Source organism: Salmo salar, chromosome 13 (genome assembly GCF_965601325.2).
Source record: "Salmo salar chromosome 13, fSalSal1, whole genome shotgun sequence".
NCBI classification, from domain to species: Eukaryota; Metazoa; Chordata; class Actinopteri; order Salmoniformes; family Salmonidae; genus Salmo; species Salmo salar.
In genome coordinates, this window is record NC_138303.1 from 92,440,243 (window position 1) to 92,463,539 (window position 23,297).

The 23,297-nt window shown below is 41.8% G+C and overlaps 1 protein-coding gene across 2 annotated transcripts in view; it reads right to left on the bottom strand.

Moving 5' to 3' along the window:
• Positions 1–23,297, bottom strand: part of bmp1 (Bone morphogenetic protein 1) — a 58,350-nt gene that overhangs the window by 30,565 nt on the left and 4,488 nt on the right. For both annotated transcript variants that reach the window (XM_014138167.1, NM_001173597.1), the window contains exons 2-8: positions 20,250–20,363; positions 19,886–20,038; positions 19,493–19,610; positions 16,535–16,713; positions 16,330–16,435; positions 12,536–12,660; positions 11,674–11,789 (exon numbers count right to left, since the gene is read on the bottom strand). In XM_014138167.1, the coding sequence (XP_013993642.1) occupies positions 11,674–11,789; positions 12,536–12,660; positions 16,330–16,435; positions 16,535–16,713; positions 19,493–19,610; positions 19,886–20,038; positions 20,250–20,363 (911 nt within the window). The remainder of the gene's footprint in view (positions 1–11,673; positions 11,790–12,535; positions 12,661–16,329; positions 16,436–16,534; positions 16,714–19,492; positions 19,611–19,885; positions 20,039–20,249; positions 20,364–23,297) is intronic.

The following is a 23,297-nucleotide window of genomic DNA, read 5'->3' on the forward strand; positions in this document are numbered from 1 at the left end:
AGAGTTTGTTAAGGGTAGCACATAAAGGTAAGAGGAAGTCAAGCGTTTCTTCTCAAGTGATCGATAGAGCAGCGGATTTAAATTCAGGTTGAGTTGTCAGGCAATGTGGCCAATGCACCTCACTTGAATCAAACCAGAACTATCCTCCTCTTTGTTATAGGATACCGTATATTTGTTGTCAAGTGAACTGATTAGGGGTTGCAAAGTTTACCAGTAAACTAGCAGAATCTTGGTATCTTTCAAGGAGTTTATGTAATCTATCACAATATATCTAATGGCCCTTTTGGGTACATCAGATTAGGTGTCTGTAATAATCTCTGGCCCTCTGTGTGGCTTTATCACATAAAATATATAAAATAATTAAATAAGATAATTTAAAAAAAATGTAATAGAATGACAACGCTGTAAAACATTGTCCTAAATACAAACCAGCAATTTTGTGAATATCATTGGTGTTTAATATGAGGGTTTCAGCATGAAATATAATTTTAATTTTAATTTACACATTTTGATTTATTTTACTATGTCAATATGTATTTGTTGTCAATGTGTTGGTGTCAAACTGGTGTCGTTTGTGAAAAAAGTCAATTGTTGGAAGAGTTGCAGAGATAATTGAAAATAATGCCATTGTTGATTAAATGCTTTTTTCATTAATTAGCCTATTTTCTTTTCAACCATATGGTCTATCTACTAAAAACTCATGGACAAAATGTGACTCTTTTCAGGAAACTAGGTGTATGTCGCACATCACTACTTCACAGGAGCGGCATTTGAACGTAAACATAATTTTTTTTATCAAAATGCGTTTTTTTTTGGCAGAAATGCCTTCTGAAACGTGAACTTCATGTGCCTTAATAACAAACTTGTATTCCATCCATAAATACAAATAAAATCGTTAAATTAAGAGTCTAGATTGTTCAGCCACGGAAAAAGACAGGAACATTCACGCTAGCCATGATTGACTGAGATAATGGATGGGCTGGACATGCCGGGAGATGTTTGGATTGGTTTTCCATTTAGCATGCTTCCGTCTATAATGTGAGCTGTTCAGTATGTGTTGACAGTCCTTTCTACCTCACCGTTTTTGAAAGATATAACATTAGCCATCGAGAAATACAAAAGTTTTGCTACTTTTGTCAACAACGTTGAAGCCCTGAATTTAGCAGGTGTTATCGACAGATCAGTTGGAAAATGTGATGGGCTACTTTCTGCACATGCCACGTAGTTAAATGGTTCCAGTCTGCCATGAAGCATTCACCCATGTATACGGGTAAGAGTCTAGCTACATTTTCAGATATAAGTTTCTAATTTTGTCAATAAGTCATTTTTATTGCAAGTTAAAGAATACTGTTAGTTAGCTAGCAAATATTAGCTTGCTGGCTCAATAGCTAACGTTACGTGTATGATCTGTGTAGTAATATTATTCGAATCAGAAAACCATTTGCATTGCTAGTTATAGCTTAATATTAGCTAGCTAACATTGAACCTAGTTTGTTAGCTTCAGCTACCAACAGATTCATACTACAGCTAATGACAATGTTTATATTGGTAGTAGTATGCATTGGGATTATGCCGGTTCATTGTTTAGCTAGTTAGCTACATGTCTAAACAAAAGACTCCATTTTGGCCGGATTATTACATGATCCATCAAATTAGCCAGGTATTTTTATCTAGACACTTTCTGTTTTTGATATTGCTGCTATGCAAGTAACTATTTCACTGTACCATTTACACCTTCTGTACTGTATCCTGTGCATGTGACAAAGAAACTTAGATTTGATTTGATATAGCATGTGTTTACCACATAGCCTCACATGTGAATCCTTAAAAAGATGGGTAGGGTTAAGGCTTAAGAGGGTGTGAACGATGATGAATAGGTGTAGACAAAAAAGAGTTCTCCAGTAGGTGTACCAAAACATTCAAGGCCATTTTCTCAAAAGTGGGGTTACAAGTTTATCAACTTTCAAAGCAGAATTACATTCCCATTGTTCCTCAACTGCAGTGTATGATATACTATTTTATAACTCTGAGTCTCTACTTTCCAACACAATTTCTAATTTTGCTGCATAAGACTGAATCGAGGCAGTCGGTCACATACAGTGCATTCGGAAAGTATTCAGACCCCTTGACTTTTTCCACTTTTTGTTACGTTACAGCCTTATTCTAAAATGTATTAACCTGTTGGGGCTAGGGGGCAGTATTTGCACGGCCGGATAAAAAAACGTACCCGATTTAATCTGGTTACTACTCCTGCCCAGTAACTAGAATATGCATATAATTAGTAGATTTGGATAGAAAACACTCTAAAGTTTCTAAAACTGTTTGAATGGTGTCTGTGAGTATAACAGAACTCATATGGCAGGCCAAAACCTGAGAAGATTCTATGCAGGAAGTGGAAATCTGATTTGTGGAATCACCTTCAACACTTTGCCTATGAAACACACCGTGAGTTAGGATTCATTTAGCACTTCCTAAGGCTTCCACTAGATGTCAACAGTCTTTACAGTGGTTTGATTCTTCTCCGGTAAAAACTGACCGAACGAGAGGCCTGGAAAGTTGGTCATAGAGGGAGGGCCATTACTACTATGACGCGGGCGCCCATGGGTACCCTTTCGTTCCGAAACGTTTAGTAAGACAATGCAATCGTCCGTCTTGAATATTATTGAAGCTCTGATTGAAAAAGGCCCTAACGATTTATATTATACAACGTTTGACATGTTTGAACGAACGTAAATATATATATTTTTTCACATTCATGGCGACAAGTCCCGTGCGCTTCAGTACATTATGAGTAGCCTTCGGAACGCGCTAACAAGAAGGAGCTATTGGGACATAAATTATTAACTTTTTCGAACAAAACTACATTTGTTGTGGACCTGGGATGCCTGGAAGTGCCTTCTGATGAAGATAATCAAAGTTAAGGGAATATTTACAATAGTATATTTGATTTTAGATGGTTCCAAGATGGCGCTAACCTGTATCGCCTAGCCTATTTTTCTGAGCATAGCACCTCGTTTATTGCAAAGTGTGATTTCCCAGTAAAGTTATTTTTAAATCTGGCAATGCGGTTGCATTCACGAGATGTTAATCTATAATTCTTTGAATGACAATATTACATTTTAACAATGTTTTCGAATAGTAATTTTGTAAATTGTAGCGCTGATCCACCGGAAGCATTTGAGGGATAATATTTTCTGAACGTCACATGCCGATGTAAAATGCTGTTTTTATATATAAATATGAACTTTATCGAACAAAAAATGCATGTATTGTGTAACATGATGTCCTAGGAGTGTCATCTGATGAAGATTGTCAAAGGTTAGTGCTGCATTTAGCTGTGTTTTGGGTATTTGTGATGCATGCTAGTTGCTTTGAAAATGGCAGTGTGATTATTTTGGGCTGGGTACTCTCCTAACATAATCTAATGTTTTGCTTTTGCTGTAAAGCCTTTTTGAAATCGGACAACGTGGTTCGATTCAGGAGAGGTGTATCTATAAAATGGTGTAAAATAGTCATATGTTTGAGAAATTGAAGTTATAGCATTTATGAGGTATTTGTATTTCGCGCAACGCGATTCCACTGGCTGTTGACTAGGGTGGGACGCAAGCGTCCCAGGTTCCCAGACAGGTTAAATAATTAAAATCCTCAATATACACACATCCTCTTTCCATTGATCATCCTTGAGATGTTACTACAGCTTGATTGGAGTCCACCTGTGGTATATTCAATTGATTCGACATGATTTCAAAAGGCACACACCTATCTACCTAAGAAAAAATGAAAAAGTACATTACAATGATTTATTTTACGGGGACTGAATGCTGAGTTAAGGCTCCCAGGCATGGAAGGACAAATCAGATACAAATTCAATTAGCACTAAGGTGCGAAGTAAACGGTGTCGAGGCCTTTGGGCCCAACAAGTAGCAGGATTATTTGAAGCATCCCCTGAAGCCCCCTCCTGCTGTTCAAAGACCATTCACTGGCATTTTCTACAAGAAATCTGCCTCCAGAAATAAAAGCTTCTCCCAAGTGGGTGTGACACCTGCTCCCGTTGCCTGCTGCACTGCTGCTTGGATTCCACCTGGCGATCTGTTCACCGTCTGCCCTGGCCTGTCTCCCCCTGTCTGGTACAGGTACCCCCTCCACACTCATCCCTTTCTCCCGAGCTTTCGCTCGCCTCCAGCACTCACGCACTGTTGGGGTGAGTGACTCTGAACTTACAATGGCTAGCCCCAAGTCATTATATAATTTAAAAAATTATTGTGCATTTTGCTATTTGCCTCATGACTCCTGCATACTTTGTTGACTACAAACTTTCCATACCCAACCGTGGGACAGACTATGTTTGTTCCCACACTCGGGACTCTTTTTTGTGACATTATATGCTAGCTTGAAAAATGGGTGTCTGATTATTTCTGGCTGGGTACTCTGCTGACATAATCTAATGTTTTGCTTTCGTTGTAAAGCCTTTTTGAAATCGGACAGTGTGGTTAGATTAACGAAAGTCTTTAAAATGCTGTAAAATAGTCATATGTTTGAAAAATTGAAGTTTTCGGATTTTAGAGGAATTTGTATTTCGCGCCACGCCCATCATTGGATATTGGAGCAGGTGCTAGCGGAACGCCTAGATGTAAGAGGTTAACCTGTTAGGGCTAGGGGGCAGTATTTACACGGCCAGATAAAAAACGTGCCCGATTTAATCTGGTTATTACTACTGCCCAGAAACTAGAATATGCATATAATTATTGGCTTTGGATAGAAAACACCTTAAAGTTTCTAAAACTGTTTGAATGGTGTCTGTGAGTATAACAGAACTCATATGGCAGGCAAAAACCTGAGAAGATTTTGTACAGGAAGTGCCCTCTCTGACCATTCCTTGAGCTTCTTGACTCTTTTTATTGAAAACTTAGGATCTTTGCTGTAACGTGACACTTCCTACGGCTCCCATAGGCTCTCAGAACCCGGGAAAAAGCTGAATGATGTCGAGGCAGCCCCTGGCTGAAAAACGTTAGCGCGTTTGGATAGTGGTCGGTCAGAGTACTATGAGACTGAGGCGCGTGCACGAGGCGACCCCATGTTTTTATTTTCTCTCTCTTTGTACTAAAACACAGATTCCCGGTCGGAATATTATCGCTTTTTTACGAGAAAAATGGCATAAAAATTGATTTTAAACAGCGGTTGACATGCTTCGAAGTACGGTAATGGAATATTTAGAATTTTTTTGTCACGAAACGCGTCAGGCGCGTCACCCTTCTTTACCCTTTCGGATAGTGTCTTGAACGCACGAACAAAACGCCGCTATTTGGATATAACTATGGATTATTTTGAACCAAACCAACATTTGTTATTGAAGTAGAAGTCCTGGGAGTGCATTCTGACGAAGAACTGCAAAGGTAATAACATTTTTCTTATAGTAAATCTGACTTTGGTGAGGGCTAAACTTGGTGGGTGTCTAAATAGCTAGCCCTGTGATGCCGGGCTATCTACTTAGAATATTGCAAAATGTGCTTTCACCGAAAAGCTATTTTAAAATCGGACATAGCGAGTGCATAGAGGAGTTCTGTATCTATAATTCATAAAATAATTGTTATGTTTTTTGTGAACGTTTATCGTGAGTATGCTAGTTCTGAACGTCACATGCTAATGTAAAAAGCTGTTTTTTGATATAAATATGAACTTGATTGAACAAAACATGCATGTATTGTATAACATAATGTCCTAAGATTGTCATCTGATGAAGATCATCAAAGGTTAGTGCTGCATTTAGCTGTGGTTTTGTGACATTATATGCTAGCTTGAAAAATGGGTGTCTGATTATTTCTGGCTGGGTACTCTGCTGACATAATCTAATGTTTTGCTTTTGTTGTAAAGCCTTTTTGAAATCGGACAGTGTGGTTAGATTAACGAGAGTCTTGTCTTTAAAATGGTGTAAAATAGTCATATGTTTGAGAAATTGAAGTAATAGCATTTCTAAGGTATTTGAATAACGCGCCACGGGATTCCACTGGCCCTAGAGAAGTTAAATGTTGATGATGTGGTTGTTACTGACAAGAAGCACATGGCTGAGCTCTTTATTCACTACTTCATTAAGTCAGGATGCCTCCTTGCCTGTCCAACATTTCCTCATCTCCCACCCCTTCTAATGTGACTATCCCCGATGTTTCTCCCTCTTTTTCCCCTGCCCCGCTAAAAAGTTTCTCCCTGCAGGCAGTGACTGAGTCCGAGGTGCTAAAGGAGCTCCTTAAACTTGACCCCAAAAAACCATCTGGGTCAGATGGGCTTATTTTTATTTTGCCCTGTTTATCAAAAGTGTTGGAAAAACTTGTCAATAATCAACTGGCTGGCTTTCTTGATGTCTATAGTATTCTCTCGTGTATGCAGTCTGGTTTTTGCTCAGGTTACAGATGTGTCACTGCAACCTTAAAGGTCCTCAATGATGTCACCATTGCCCTTGATTCTAAGCAATATCGTGCTGCTATTTTTATTGACTTGGCCAAAGCTTTTGACACGGTAGACCATTCCATTCTTGTGGGTCGGCTAAGGAGTATTGGTATCTCTGAGAGGTCTTTGGGCTGGTTTGCTAACTACCTCTCTCAAAGAGTGCAGAGTGCAGTCTGTCCCTGATGTTTTTCCTGGAGAGAAGTGGCTTGTTTGCTGCCCTTCTTGACACCAGGCCATCCTCCAAAAGTCTTTGCCTCACTGTGCGTGCAGATGCACTCACACCTGTCTGCTGCCATTCCTGAGCAAGCTCTGTACTGGTGGTGCCCCGATCCCGCAGCTGAATCAACTTTAGGGGACGGTCCTGGTGCTTGCTGGACTTTCTTGGGCACCCTGAAGCCTTCTTTACAACAATTGAACCACTCTCCTTGAAGTTCTTGATGATCCGATAAATGGTTGATTTAGGTGCAATCTTACTGGCAGAAATATCCGTGCCTGTGAAGCCCTTTTTGTGCAAAGCAATGATGACGGCACGTGTTTCCTTGCAGGTAACCATGGCTGACAGAGGAAGAACAATGATTCCAAGCACCACCCTCCTTTTGAAGCTTCCAGTCTGTTACTCGAACTCAATCAACATGACAGAGTGATCTCCAGCATTGTCAACACTCACACCTGTGTTAACGAGAGAATCACTGACATGATGTCAGCTGGTCCTTTTGTGGCAGGGCTGAAATGCAGTGGAAATGTTTTTTGGGATTCAGTACATTTGCATGTGAAAGAGGGACTTTGCAATTAATTGCAATTCATCTGATCACTCTTCATAACATTCTGGACTACATACAAATTGCCATCATACAAACTGAGGCAGCAGAATTTGTGAAAATTAATATTTGTGTAATATTTAATGTAATATTTGCATTCTCAAACCTTTTGGCCACGACTGTATAAAGTCAGAAAATCTGCTGTCTCAGCCACTGTCTGTCACCAAGGGAGTACCCCAAGGCTCGATCCTAGGCCCCACGCACTTCTCAATTTACATCAACAACATAGATCAGGCAGTAGGAATCTCTCTCATCCATTTATATGCAGATGATACAGTCTTATACTCAGCTGGCCCTTCCCCGGATTTTGTGTTAAATGCTCTACAACAAAGCTTTCTTAGTGTCCAACAAGCTTTCTCTACCCTTAACCTTGTCCTGAACACCTCAAAAACAAAGGTCATGTGGTTTGGTAAGGAGAATGCCCTTCTCCCCACAGGTGTGATTTCTACCTCCTGAGGGTTTAGAGCTTGAGGTAGTTACCTCATACAAGTACTTAGGAGTATGGCTAGACGGTGCACTGTCCTTCTCTCAGCACATATCAAAGCTGTAGAATAAAGTTAAATCTAGACTTGGTTTCCTCTATCGTAATCACTCCTCTTTCACCCCAGCTGCCAAAAACTAACCCTGATTCAGATAACCATCCTACCCATGATAGATTACTGAGACACGATTTATATTTCGGCATGTAAGGGTGCTCCCGAGCGGCTAGATGTTCTTTACCAATCGGCCATCAGTTTTGCCACCAATACTCCTTATAGGACACAGCACTGCACTCTATACTCCTCTGTAAACTGGTTATCTCTGTATACCCGTCACAAGACCCACTGGTTGATGCTTATTTATAAAACCCTCTTAGGCCTCACTCCGCCCTATCTGAGATATCTACTGCAGCCCTCATCCTCCCCTTACAACACCCGTTCTGCCAGTCACATTCTGTTAAAGGTCCCCAAACCACACACATCCCTGGATCTCTTTTCAGTTCGCTGCAGCTAGCGACTGGAACGAGCTGCAACAAACACTCAAACTGGACAGTTTTATCTCAATCTCTTCATTCAAAGACTCAGTCATGGACACTCTTACTGACAGTTGTGGCTGCTTTGTGTGATGTATTGTTGTCTCTACCTTCTTGCCCTTTGTGCTGTTGTCAGTGCCCAATAATGTTTGTACCATGTTTTGTGCTGCTACCATGTTGTGTTGCTACCATGTTGTTGTTATGTTGTGTTGACACCATGCTGTGTTGTCATGTGTTGCTGCCTTGCTATGTTGTTGTCTTAGGTCTCTTTATGTTTTGTTGTGTTGTCTCTCTTGTTGTGATGTGTGATTTTGTCCTATATTTATATTTATATTGTATTTATTATTTATTTTTAATCCCTGGCCCCCATCCCTGCAGGAGGCCTTTTGCCTTTTGGAAGGCCGTCATTGTAAATAAAAATGTGTACTTAATGGACTTGCCTAGTTAATTAAAAGTTAAATACATTTTTTTTTTATAAAATAAAAAATCAATATGAGGTCCCGCAGTTGAAAATGCATGTCAAAGCAAAATCCAAGCCATGAGGTCGAAGGAATTGTCCTTAGAGCTCCGAGACAGGATTGAGTTGAGGCACAGATCTGGGGAAGGGTACCAAAATATTTATGCAGCATGGAACCACCAAGACTCTTCCTAGAGCTGGCTGCCCAGCCAACCTGAACAATTGGGGGAGAAGGGCCTTCGTCAGGGAGGTGACCAAGAACCCGATGGTCACTCTGAAAGAGCTCCAGAGTTCCTCTGTGGAGACGAGATAACCTTCTAGAAGGCCAACCATCTCTGCAGCACCACCAATCAGGCCAATGGAAGCCACTCCTCAGTAAAAGGCACATGACAGCTCACACAGAGTTAGCCCGAAAGGCACCTAAACACTCTCAGATCATGAGAAACAAGATTTGCTTGTCTGATGAAACCAAGATTGAACTCTTTGGCCTGAATGCCAAGCGTCACATCTGGAGGAAACCTGGCATCATCCCGACGGTGAAGCATGGTGGTGGCAGCATCATGCTGTGGAGATGTTTTTCAGCGGTAGGGACTGGGAGACTAGTCAGGTTTGAGGGAAAGTTGAACTGAGCAAAGTACAGCGAGATCCCTGATGAAAACCTGCTCCCGAGCTCTCAGGACCTCAGACTGGGACAAAGGTTCACCTTTCAACAGGACAACGACGCTAAGCACACAGCCAAGACAACGCAGGGGTGGCTTCAGGACAAGCCTCTGACTGTCCTTGAGTGGCCCAGCCAGAACCCAAACTTTAACCCGATCAAACATATCTGGAGAGACCTGAAAATAGCTGTGCAGTGACGCTCCCCATCCAACCTGACAGAGCTTGAGAGGATCTGCAGAGAAGAATGGGAGAAACTCCCCGAATACAGGTGTACCAAGCTTGTAGCGTCATACCCAAGAAAACTTGAGGCTATAATAGCTGCCAAAGGTGCTTCAACAAAGTACTGAGTAAAGGGTCTGAATACTTATATACATTTGATATTTACGTTTTTTATTTTAAATAAATTTGCAAACATTTCTAAAAACCTGTTTTTGCTTTGTCATCATGGGGTATTGTGTGTAGATTGATGAGGAAATAGAACAATTTAATACATTTTCGAGTAAGGCTGTAACGTGAACAAAATGTGGAAAAAGTCAAGGGTCTGAATACTTTCTGAATGCACTATATGGACACAGAAAAACTCAGCAAAAAAAGAAATGTCCTTTCATTGTCAACTGCATTTTTTTTCAGCAAACTTAACATGTGTAAATATTTGTATGGACATAAGATTCAACAACTGAGACATAAACTGAACAAGTTCCACAGACATGTGACTAACAGAAATGGAATAATGTGTCCCAGAACAAAGGGGGGGTCAAAATCAAAAGTAACAGTCAGTATCTGGTGTGGCCACCAGCTGCATTAAGTACTGCAGTGTATCTCCTCTTCATGGACTACACCAGATTTTCCAGTTCTTGCTGTGAGATGTTACCCCACTCTTCCATCAAGGCACCTGCAAGTTTCCAGACATTTCTGGCTGGAATGGCCCTAGCCCTCACACTCCGATCCAACAGGTCCCAGACGTGCTCAATGGGATTGAGATCCGGGCTCTTCGCTGGCCATAGCAGAACACTGACATTCCTGTCCTGCAGGAAATCACACACAGAATGAGCAGTTATGGCTGATGGCATTGTCATGCTGGAGGGTCATGTCAGGATGAGCCTGCAGGAAGGGTACCACATGAGGGAGGAGGATGTCTTCCCTGTAACGTACAGCATTGAGATTACCTGCAATGACAACAAGCTCAGTCCGATGATGCTGTGACACACCGCCACAGACCATGACGGACCCTCCACCTCCAAATCGATATCGCGCCAGAGTACAGGCCTCGGTGTAACGCTCATTCCCTCGACAATAAAAGCGAATCTGACCATCATCCCTGGTGAGACAAAACCGCGACTCGTCAGAAAATAGCACTTTTTGCCAGTCCTGTCTGGTCCAGCGACGGTGGGTTTGTGCCCATAGGCGACGTTGTTGCCGGTGATGTCTGGTGAGGACCTGCCTTACAACAGGCCTACAAACCCTCAGTCCAGCCTCTCTCAGCCTATTGCGGACAGTCTGAGCACTGTTGGAGGGATTGTGCGGTCCTGGTGTAACTCAGGCAGTTGTTGTTTCCATCCTGTACCTGTCCCGCAGGTGTGATGTTCGGATGTACAGATCCTGTGCAGGTGTTGTTACACATGGTCTGCCACTGCGAGGACGATCAGCTGTCCGTCCTGTCGCCCTGTAGTGCTGTGTTAGGCAACTCACAGTACGGACATTGCAATTTATTGCCCTGGCCACATCTGCAGTCATCATGCCTCCTTGCAGCATGCCTATGGCACGTTCACGCAGATGAGCAGGGACCCTGGGCATCATTCTTTTGGTGTTTTTCAGAATTTTTCATGTTTTCATAATTGTGACCTTAATTGCCTACCGTCTGCAAGCTTTTAGTGTCTTAACGACCGTTCCACAGGTGCATGTTCATTATTTGTTTATGGTTCATTGAACAAGCATGGGAAACAGTGTTTAAACCCTTTACAATGAAGATCTGTGAAGTTATTTGGATTTTTACGAATTATCTTTGAAAGACAGGGTCATGAAAAAGGGACGTTTTTATACGAGTTTATAATAGATGAATACTCTTTTTTTAAGTTATTCAAATATAAATGACCAACGTTACGATCAATTGCCATAGATTTTCTGTCAATTACCAAAATTACTGAAGATTCTGGTAACTTTAGTAAATTACCGGTAGCTTTGCAACCCTAGAACTGATTTAACTCACTGAGAAACTTGCTGCACAGTTGTGAACTATTTCCACAAGACAGAGTTTGACAGCTAGCCCTTGGATGTTTTCAACCCACCTTCTCTCCAGGTGTGACAGAGATCCTCCAGATACAGTGGACATAGGCTGCATATCCATTGGGATAACCTGGAGAGGAGAAGTTTCCACTACTGTCCTGTAGGCTGTCCCCACACCCTGCCCACAAAACAGCACATGGTAAAAAAAACGTTAACAGACTCTAAACACACCACAGGAATGGCATAAGCTACAATAGAGAAAGAAGGCAGTTTTCAAAATAAAACATCGCTGGGTTTCAAAAAGACAAGCTTTCGTTTCGGATGTCTCAACATACTGTAGATTTCCCTTAGCCTCAAAAAGGAGGCACAACACTTAGCACTTGAATGGTTGCTGATTTATTGGTTGTTGAATTTTAACAACGTTGGCCATTCCTGGGGCTTGAGTTCTCCAGATTACAACAATAAACTGAGTTCCAATTTTTGGAAACAAAGAAACAAAAAAACAATCAATCTCCTTTCGACCATGACAACCCAAGTCCATTCATCTACTAATGTCACAGCTTTGTCGTCACGGTCTTGTCTTAGATTCAGAAAAATTAACACAGTAATCATCAGTCGTCATCTTTTGAATAGGCAGGGGTGGTAGTAGTCAGACCTTGTGCAGGGTTTATCAGCATGTTCTCTCTGACATTTCATAGTGAGAATACTACACTCTTAGAAACAAAAGTGCTATCTGGAACCTAAAAGGGTTCTTTGGCTGTAGCCATAGCAGAACCCTTTGAAGAACCCTTTTGGGTTCCAGGTAAAATGGAAGGGTTCTACCTGGAACCAAAAAGGGTTCTACCTGGAACCAAAAAGGGTGCTCTTATAGGGACAGCCAAAGAACCAGCAGTCAGGGGGCCTGCCAAGTCAGATTTGTCTTACTTGTACACTTGTAGAGTTTGCGAGCTTGTGTGATGTCCCCTTTGCTCAGCCTTGTCCTCTGGCCAATGGGTGGCCTGACTCCATTTACATCATAGCGAGGTAGAATGGTGTCTAAGAAAATGCCTCTGTGGTTCAGACACAAACACAAACACTGAGGGTAAATAAGAGAGACCTATACCTATTCTCTCTTTGCAGAACTGAAGTTTTCACTTGTATTAATGGACAAGAGGAAACTTTGGTTTTACTGCAGAAATTCAAAACCATTCATCTTAGATATTACCATCTTTAACAACAGTTCAATCGAGTACAGGCTTAACTGAATGAACAGCAAAGACGGAATGCAATATGACATTTTATTAAAGCGTTTGGGGAATCCTCAGCGCCAGATGATGTGATGGCATCAAACCCCAAAACAGTTGCTGAAAAACAGCAAGTAAGAGAATGAGGGTAAGTTGACATACAAATACATCCCAAGATTTGGTTGATTGAGAGAGAGAGAGGAAGGTGATAATTGCCAGAGTGAACCCATGGGTTAAACAACAAGCGTGAGGAATGTGCATTATTGTGCCGTGCTTAAACAGATGTAGGATCTTAATTTGATCACTCCTTTGTTGCTGATAAAATTTCCTGCACAGCAGGGAATGCAAACTTCAGGTTTAAAAAACACTTCACTCTGGTGCAGCTGTATATTTCGATAAAACATGGTGAAGGCCCAAAATTGCCAAAATGGCTGCAAATGTTTTACTTTTAAACTCGGACAAAACAGAGATGCTAGTTCTACGTCCAAATAAACAAAGATATCTGCTGTTTGATCTGACAATAATCTGGATGGTTGTACAGTCATCGCAAAGAAAAAATATTTGAAGAGCTGCTTTTCTCCATCTTTGTAACATTGCAAAAATCTGAAACTTTTTGTAAAAAAATGATGCAGAAAAGCTATTCCATGCTTTTGTAACTTCAAGATTAGACTACTGCAATGCTCTACTCTCCAGCTACCCGGATAAGGCATAGAATTTCTAAGCAAACAGCTGGAGGCAGGGCTTTCTCCTATTGATCTATATTTGTATGTGCTTTGGCAGTGGGCGGGGTTATATCCTGCCTGGTTGGCCCCATCCGAGGGTATCGTTGGACAGAGTCCCCCGACCCAGTCTCCAGTATCTATGCTGCAATAGTCTATGTGCCGGGGAGCTACGGTCAGTCTGTCCTATCTGGTGTAATTCTCCTGTCTTATCTGGTGTCCTGTGTGAACTTAAGTATACTGTCTTTGATTCTCCAATTGCGCTCTCGGAGGACCTGAGTCCTAGGACCAGGCCTCAGGACTTCCTGGCCGTCCTCAGTCCACTTAGCTATGGTACACTGACGTGCTACATTGTCCCGGACACACACACACCTCTCTCCCTCTCTCCCGCCCGCTCGCCCCTTAATCCTGACATGACCTGTTACATCCTCATTATATCCTCCAAAACAACTTATTATCTGACCCTGCTTGTCATCTATGAACGGGTGGCCATGTACTCTCATAATCTCCCCTGGGCACAGCCATATGAGGACTATCCACCCCTCAGAGCCTGGTTTCTTCCTAGGTTCCTGCCTTTCTATGGAGTTTTTCTTAGCCACCGTGCTTCTATAGTACATCTGCATTGCTTGCAGGCTGGGTTTCTGTATAAGCACTTTGTAACATCTGCTGACAACTGTGGTATAAGCGGGATAAACGCCTCTGTTCTATACATACCTTGGAAATAATAGACGACGCAGCATCCTTTGTGGAGCTCACTTTTCCAAGGTAATGTACAGAATGGAGGCGTTTATCATGCTTATACCAGAGAAAATAATACTAAAGCACACATTTACCGGCATCATTTTTTGTTGTTGTGGTTGATATTTTCATTTTTATAAGCTTTCTCATTTTTCATTCGATTAGTTCGATTTTAATTGACGCGACCCAGTCGTTCATTGTTTATGTTCCATTGCCATGCTGGTGGTAACGTTCTTATCCCTTGCTTGCTAGCTAGCCAACTAACTATGGCTAACACGGTCACAACCTCTTCACCCAGTATAACAGCAAATTAGCTGCATTTGCGTTTGTTTAAACCGTTTCCTATCGACATTCATTTTGATACATCCATAACGATTAGCTGATGATGCCCGATTAGCTAGAAAAGTTTGCCTTCTCGTCAGGATACTCGTCAACAATGACTGTTGATTACGAGGAGATAGCATTGTAAACTAGAAACATGTGTGAGGACAGCATAGCGACAGCCGGTTCATCACTCACCTCGTTAGGTCATCAGATGCTAAAAAAAAAAATATTTCTCTGCAAAAACAAATCAATGCTACGTAGCTACATTTTTTCCTCGTTGGACCTGTGTTTACAATGTATCCTATTTCAGTTTCTGTGGTTGTTGATTTAGCATTCTGTAAGTACAGTCTGCATGTGTAGGTGCATATTGCATCATGATTACGAGGAGTCCCGATATCTTTTCCGACTGTCCCAATATCTTTTCCAACTGTCCCATTATTTGGTTTTAATGTCCATTCTAGAATGCCCTTCTAGCCAATCAGAAACAAGTATTCAACAATGCTGTGGTTTAACATCCACATAATAATTCACATATCCTGTTGGTGCAGGATTTCCTGCTGTAGCAAACTGTCTCAAATTAATATCCTACATCTGTAGGCTAAGGTAAATAGGTGAATCACATTCCGCACATAGCTATTAGGAAAGAGGAGAAGAAACAAGACGCTATGCTGATGATGATACGTTTGTATTCATTCCCACTAGGCCCGTAGAAAAGGAAACAAAGTTAATTATGTTGTGCTTACTGAATGAAGTTAAATGATCATTCAGACCAGCCTTCCTGATTTAACTTTCGTAAACTCCATTTCCACTGGAAAAGCAGTCATGAGTTGGGACAGCTGAGGCGCAAGCCATAATAAGATATTTTCACATGGGGTTCCTGTTTGACACTTTATTACTTTATTGAACTCCCTTTCTGTCCCCCAGCAGCCAGTTAGGGAGCTCACCATCACCCAGTTCCCATGGCGATGCACCCTTGAATGGCAGGCATGTGCAAACAGAGTGTTCTGAATGAGGGCTTTAGGCTGTGCCAAAGGGCTCTGTGGAGCCCAGCCCTGAATGCAAGAGAACAAGGCCACTCCAGCCCAGATTGTCACATACAAAGACCCAACTGGCAGCCCTATATTTACCCTGGCCCGCCTCCACGACCCTGGCCTGCAAAGTGTTGGTGGAGGTAAAAAAGTAAAACACAGAAAAAGCAACAGGGTAACAACATGCACGAGACTGAAATGAAAAGACGTCTGTCTTCTGTGAAATCATTCCACTCAGGACCCAATCCCCATGGCTTCCCGTGGTTATTTGCAGAATAACTATGTGCAAAGTGTTAGTTTTGCTGGAAGACAACCAGTTCCTGACAGTGACATTGTTATTCTAACACGTATACTAATAAGAGGATTTATCATGCACAGGGGGGGGTCTTGGGGGATATTAAAAAAAGAAGATAATATGATCAATTTACATAGCTTAATAAAGGGCACTATTCATTTATTGTATACCAGACAACTAATATGCAGATGCTTTGGAGATGCTTTACTGCATAACTTTTCTATTTGACCTGACTAGAATATGTCAGGGGAAAAGCAAAGTACTTGTGTGAATAATACTCAACTGAAGGACCGAATACATTACATGTTGATCCTAAGGAGTAGAATGTCCAACCAGACAGTACCTAATGAACCAAACAGAGCCTATAATTAATCAGTTGCTTTGTACCAACCTTGAAAAGGTATTCCGTGCGTAATGCATGATGCTGTCAAAGTCATACACTTCCCCAAGAGAGTCCACCTCCCCTGGCTCCATCTTCAGGAAGTTATACTCTTGTCCTGGGACAAATGGGAAGAATCAAGATCAGACTAAAATCAGGTATTATTCAATAATGTGACTAAACAGGCAGGCAGACAGAGAGAAAGAGAGAGACTTACCTGCCTGGATGTTATCTCTGATAATACTAACATGCTCATCGCGGTCGGGACGTGTATGCTCGTGCCAGAAGCCGATCACGTGGCCCAGTTCATGCACAACGATCCCAAACTTGTCACAATTCTTTCCTATGGAGATGGCCTGGGGACCTCCGCCCCTCCTGCCCACGTAGGAGCAACACCTGCAGTGGGAGACACAGTCTTTCGGGGGGATATATACGCTTGGGAGACAGTGGGCCTTTTCCCACAGATTGTGCTTGATTAACATTTACTTCAGTCAATTCAGCACACATAATACCTTGTTATTAAATTTATTGAATTGAAAAACTACCCATTGATTTGTACTCTCAGTTCATAAGTTGACTCTAATTTGTCCCCTGAATTGGCTGAATGAAAATTGATTTTTATTTTTATTTATTTTTTATTTCACCTTTATTTAACCAGGTAGGCTAGTTGAGAACAAGTTCTCATTTGCAACTGCGACCTGGCCAAGATAAAGCGTAGCAATTTGACCCATACAACAACACAGAGTTACACATGGAGTAAACAAACATACAGTCAATAATACAGTAGAACAAAAGAAAACAAAAAGTCTATATACAGTGAGTGCAAATGTGGTAAGTTAAGGCAATAAATAGGCCATGGTGGCGAAGGAAAGGCGGCCGAAGGATTTGACCGTTTACCCCGCACACTTCAATAACCCAGTATGGTCAAACTCTGCAACTGGAGAAATACAATACAGCTCTAGCTCTATGGTCAGTCACACATGAAAACCAAGCCCAGATTTAGAAACAGACCAAAGACTTTGCTCTGAGGCAAGGTTCCAGGTTTTCTTTTTTTGTCACATGCAATTTGTGACGATCTCAGCTAGTTTTGGAGCAAACGTCGCTATAGGAGGCGCAAAAACACTCAAAAACACACATACAGTAACAGGTTGAAAACAATTGCACAGCACATGCAGGCAACACACACTTTATTTTTTATCCTTTATTTAACGAGCGGTCACATTGAGATTTACAACTCTTTTACAAGTCAGCCCTGGCCAAAAAAACTGTGTACTTACACACTGTCTAGAATCAAATCCCCTGTGTAGAACAACTATCTTACAGCCTTGCTCCCAGTCTTTTCTTTCTTTCTTTTTCAAAGGAGAACAGAATTTCTAACTCCTTACATATTTGTATTTATTTGTGAAATGACAGGAGCAAAGAAGCAGGGAAAAAGAGCAGCGGAATGAGAAATTCATAGGGCTGATGAAGGGATTAAACCGGCATCTGTATGTGGTTCCGAGGATGAGTGTTACTGCTAGACTATACATTTGTAGCCAATCCTAATCTGTTTTAAGCAAAGAATATGGGAGAAGAAAGGGCAATTAGTCCTGCAGTGAGAAGTATGAACCCTGTCTGAATGGCAGACATTGTGAAAACGTTTAAGGTCAATGTGGAGGCATGTAGTTGCTGCTGATGGAGATAATCACCAGGTTTGAAACCACAGGCGCTGAAGATATAGGCTAAAATGACAGTGAAGCATTCCTGCCTGAAGTGCATTCTTTTGCATAGGAAAAACATATATTCTGTGTCAAGGACAGCTTAGAAGGCCACAACCCAGAAGCAACTGGCAATGTTCTGTGGGATGGAGCTGTACTGATGAAAATCAGGAGAGAGCTGTAATTTACCAGCAGGTGGGTATAAAGGACTTCTAAGTAGTAGGTGTGTGCATTGAGCTTTCCTGGAGAGACAAGAAAAGATTTGGTATCCTAATAGACGGGTTGGTTGTTTAGCAACTGGGCGCAACTATGGGCGCAACTATGGGACAAAACAGACAGAGTTGGCTTAGGTTGTTGACAACATGTACACTATATTTGGATGCAATCTATCACAGGGCCATCTGTTTTGTCACCAAAGCCCCATATACTACCCACCACTGCGACCTGTACGCTCTCGTTGGCTGGCCCTCGCTTCATACTCGTCGCCAAACGACCTGGCTCCAGGTCATCTACAAGTCTTTGCTAGGTAAAGCCCCACCTTATCTCAGCTCACTGGTCACCATAGCAGGACCCACCCGTAGCACGCACTCCAGCAGGTATATCTCACTGGTCACCCCCAAAGCCAATTCCTCCTTCGGCCGCCTTTCCTTCCAGTTCTCTGCTGCCAATGACTGGAACGAACTGCAAAAATCACTGAAGCTGGAGACACAAATCTCCCTCACTAGCTTTTAAGCACCAGCTGTCAGAGCAGCTCACATATCACTGCACCTGTACATAGCTCATCTGTAAATAGCCCAACCAACTACCTTATCCCCATACTGTATTTATTTATTTATCTTGCTCCTTTGCACCCCAGTATCTCTACTTGCACATTCATCTTCTGCACATCTACCATTCCAGTGTTTAATTGCTATATTGTAATTACTTTGCCACCATGGCCTATTTATTGCCTTACCTCCCTTATCTTACCTCATTTGCACACAATGTATATATACTTTTTTTCTACTGTATTATTGACTGTATGTTTGTTTATTTCATGTGTAAGTCTGTGTTGTTGTGTGTCGAACTGCTGAGCTTTATCTTGGCCAGGTCGCAGTTGTAAATGAGAACTTGTTCTCAACTAGCCTACATGGTTAAATAAAGGTGAAATAAAAAAATAAATAAAAATAACGTCGTCTCCAATATTTATTGAAAACATATGAGAACTTGCCTCTCAAATACATCGTTACAGTTGTTGGTTAGTTAGCTAGCGAATTTATGCCAAATTAGCATCAACGTTAGATCAGTGAAAATAACAAGATAAAACTAGCTGAAACGAGTCACTTAAAATTCCCCACATCGCAGTTTCTTGTCATTGTTGCTATCTATCTGGCCATCTAGAATCACAACCTTCTGCCGCATTGAAGAATGAGCTTCATTTTGGTGACGTTCTCAACTAACCCGTCTAAAATCTATTGCAACAATGGCCTGTCACTCACCCGCACGGCCGGTAGGTGAAGACTATGTAGCTCTCCTCCGTTGTCCTCTCAATGAAGGTCACGCACGTGTGTTTCTCCCAGTGACGCATAGCCTGACGGAATATCGCTCGCTGGCTGCCTAAAAGGGAGGGTGGTCCTTCAAGTGCCCTAATCAAGGACTGCACTGAGAGTCTCAGTGGATTGAATTACTGATGTCGTACATTAGTAGACAACTTATATGATTGAACATCAAAGGCAAACAAATAATGATTTATTCTCTATAATGCTACAAAGTTATGGTATGTAGCTATACTGTAGATATATACAGACTGATGGAGAGACGTTAACAATCAATGAAGCATCTGAAAATCAAGTCAATTTAAGTTATTTCTCTATCTCCTAGTCAGAACTCACCACTGAAATTCCCACTGATTACATATGGAATGACCCCATCTGGCCACACCCGCTCTGGTCTGGAGGTGGCAGCCCTCCTCCTGCGAAAGCCCTGCCCATGGCTGTCTGGAGACATGTCATTCCTACTGCTCTCACTGGACAACGAACCATTCACTGGAACAAACACATGCAAACAGATATGTAACCCATGCAGGGTTGAGGTCATTCAATCAATTTTAACTCAGTCCCTTCAGAAAACAAATGTAACCCCTCATTTAAAATTCATACATGGTTTTGCAACTCAGATGGCAGTCATATGTGAACACACCCTACATTGACCCCAATTGTGAATCCTCTTATGTCCAGCATGGCTCCTGTACTGTACCTGCATCTGTGTCGTTGAAGGTCTGGATGGACCTCTGAATAACATCCAGAATGCGGTCCACCTTAAACATACGCAGGTCTTCCTCATCCAAAGCAATGTCTCCCAGGAAGGCAGCTAGAGCAGACACACAGACACAACCAAGAATTCATCCTGCAGCTGAAACATTGTTTTTAATGCGATTCACAGTTGGCAAAAAAGTTTGCAAAACTAGAGAGACACTTATTTAGACAGGCAATCAAGAAGACAGATATGGAAAAAGTGAAAGGGAGACAACTACTGTTTTTGGTAAACCTTTATTTGTACTGAAATATATAGCTACACAGTAGTTGGGAGAAACTGGAAGTAAAGGTGGGAATCTGGTATATTAAAAACATAAACGTATCTACAGCCACTCGGCATGGTACGCATTTGAATTCAGCTGACAGTATATCACCTACAACATGCAAAGCTGCTGCAGTGCTTTGGGGTATGTTTTGCTTAGGTCCCTCATTTTTGACATGTGTGAAGATATGCAATAAGGCCCACACCCTGCCTGCTGGCTACTGTGTGTGAGCTGATGTGTGACTGGTGCTTCCCTTTCCCCCAATGGGAGGCCCTCAGGGCTCTGTTAGCCTACTGTTTGACAAGCACACACAGCTCCTGCATACTGTATGCATTGCAAAATAACCCTCACATACCCACTAACTGTCATGTGTGTGCGCACATACAGTGCATTCATACTTAAACAGAGATGCCCAATAGAACACAATTATACTGAACAAAAATATAAACACAACATGCAACAATTAAAACGATTTTATTAAGTTACCCTAATCTATGGATTTCACATGACTGGGCAGCGGTGCAGCCAGCGGTGCAGCGGTGCGGCCTTGGAGTGCATAGGCCCACCCACTTGGCAGCCAGGCCCGCCCACTGGGGAGAATGAGACGATCAGAATGAGTTTTTCCCCACAAAATGGCTTTATTACAGACAGAAATACTGCTCAGCACCGATCCCGCATGTGAAGAAGCCAAATGTGGAGGTCCTTGCGTGGTTACACGTGGTCTGCGAATATGAGGCCGATTGGACGTACTGCCAAATTCTCTGAAATGGCATTGGTAGAGAATGGTAGAGAAATAAAATTGTAATTATCTGGCAACAGCTCTGGTTGACATTCCTGCAGTCAGAATGTCAATTGCACTCTCCCTCAAAACTTGAGACATCTGTGGCATTGTGTTGTGTGACAAAACTGCACATTTTAAAGTGGCCTTTTATTGTCCCCAGCACAAGGTGCACCTGTGTAATAATCATGCTGTTTAATCAGCTTCTTGATATGCCACACCTGTCAGCTGGATGGATTATCTTGGCAAAGGAGAAATGCTCACTAACAGGGATGTGAACAAATTTGTGCACAAAACCTGAGAGAAATAAGCTGTTTTTCATTTCAGCTCATGAAACACTTTACAACACTTTACATAGTGTGTTTATATTTTTGTACAGTGTACATAAAGGGGTTGAAATAGACGTGCTTTCTGAATCTGGACCCTTTTTCCCCATGACATACAGTAATCTAATCAACCCCACACAAACCTTATGGTCATGTTCCAATACCCATACTACCACATAGATCGGCATGATGGTGTGCAGCAGTGAGCAGATGTAGAGCTAAGAGGCCATACTCTTTGAATACCCAGACAGGCTGCTACTTGTCAGTTAGAGTAACCTGTCAAAGCATAACAATTGGAAGGCTTAATTAGCACAGTGAGTTGAGAGAAATTGATCAGAAAACAGGTTCAATTCAACCTGCCATGACAAATCGAACCTTTAGAGCCACAAAGTGTGAGATGCATGACATATAGATTGGCAAATGTCAGATATGATACTCAGAATTCATAATTAAGTAGTCCAAGCAATATGGAAAAGTAGATGTCTCCTGGGAATTTGCTGACTTCTGTCCAGAGGGAATGAGTCTAGTGGGATTAATCTACACTCTGCCTTTTTCTCCCTTTTCCCTTGTGGCTACCCTCACTCTGTGACATGTTCAAATAAGGTCCATGGAAAATTAGCACTCCACAATACTAACCTAAATGACAGAGTGAAAAGAAGGAAGCCTGTACAGAATCAAATATTCTAAAACAAGGCACTTAAATTATACTGCCAAAAAAGTTCCGCCAATGTTCATATTTTCAAGCATGGTGATGGCTGCATCATGTTATGGGTATGCTTGTCATCGGCAAGGACTAGAGAGATGTTTTTTTAATAAAAAGAAACAAAATACAGCTATAAGTACAGGCAAAATCCTAGAGGAAGACCTGGTTTAGTCTGCTTTCCAACATACACTGGGAGACAAATTCACCTTTCAGCAGGACAATAACCTAAAATACAAGGCCAAATCTACACTGGAGTTTCAGGAAATGTAAAACGTGTAGTGTATTTGAGGTTTGAAAAGGTTTTTGAAGTTTGCAATTTCCATTTTGAAATTGGGTTTATAGGGGTTTGTATAAATATATAAACCCCTACAAAAATTTCCATTAATTATAATCCACATAATAATCAACATTTCCTGTTGCTGCAGGATTATTTTCCTGCTATAACAATCTGGCTCAAATTAAGACTCTACATCTGTACATGGGTGATGATGCACCACTTCATGGGGCAAGAGAAAAGTAAATTATGGAGAAGGGAACCACCAAATACTGAGTCTAAGTAACCCTAACTAAGTACTTTGGCAAAAGGCCCTGGTTGTCCCTGCCTTTGAAGCAAAGTCATTCATGCAAAGAGTGACTGTAAATGACTACAGACCTAGGCCTACAGTGCTCAGCACATGCCTTGCAGCCAGTGGGATTTCACCGGCTTCCAACCGAGGACTACTCTGTCATGGCCTCAATGACCTCAGGTCTCCAGGCAACAGAGAGACGGATAGAAGGAAGAGGACAGAGATGATATTAGGGGGGAGAGGGAAGAAGGGAACAGGACAAAGGAGGAAATAAAGAATGGAGAGGGAAAAGTAAATATGGGGAAGGTTGGGAGGGTGGAGAGAAGATGAGAGTAACATGATATAAAAGAGGT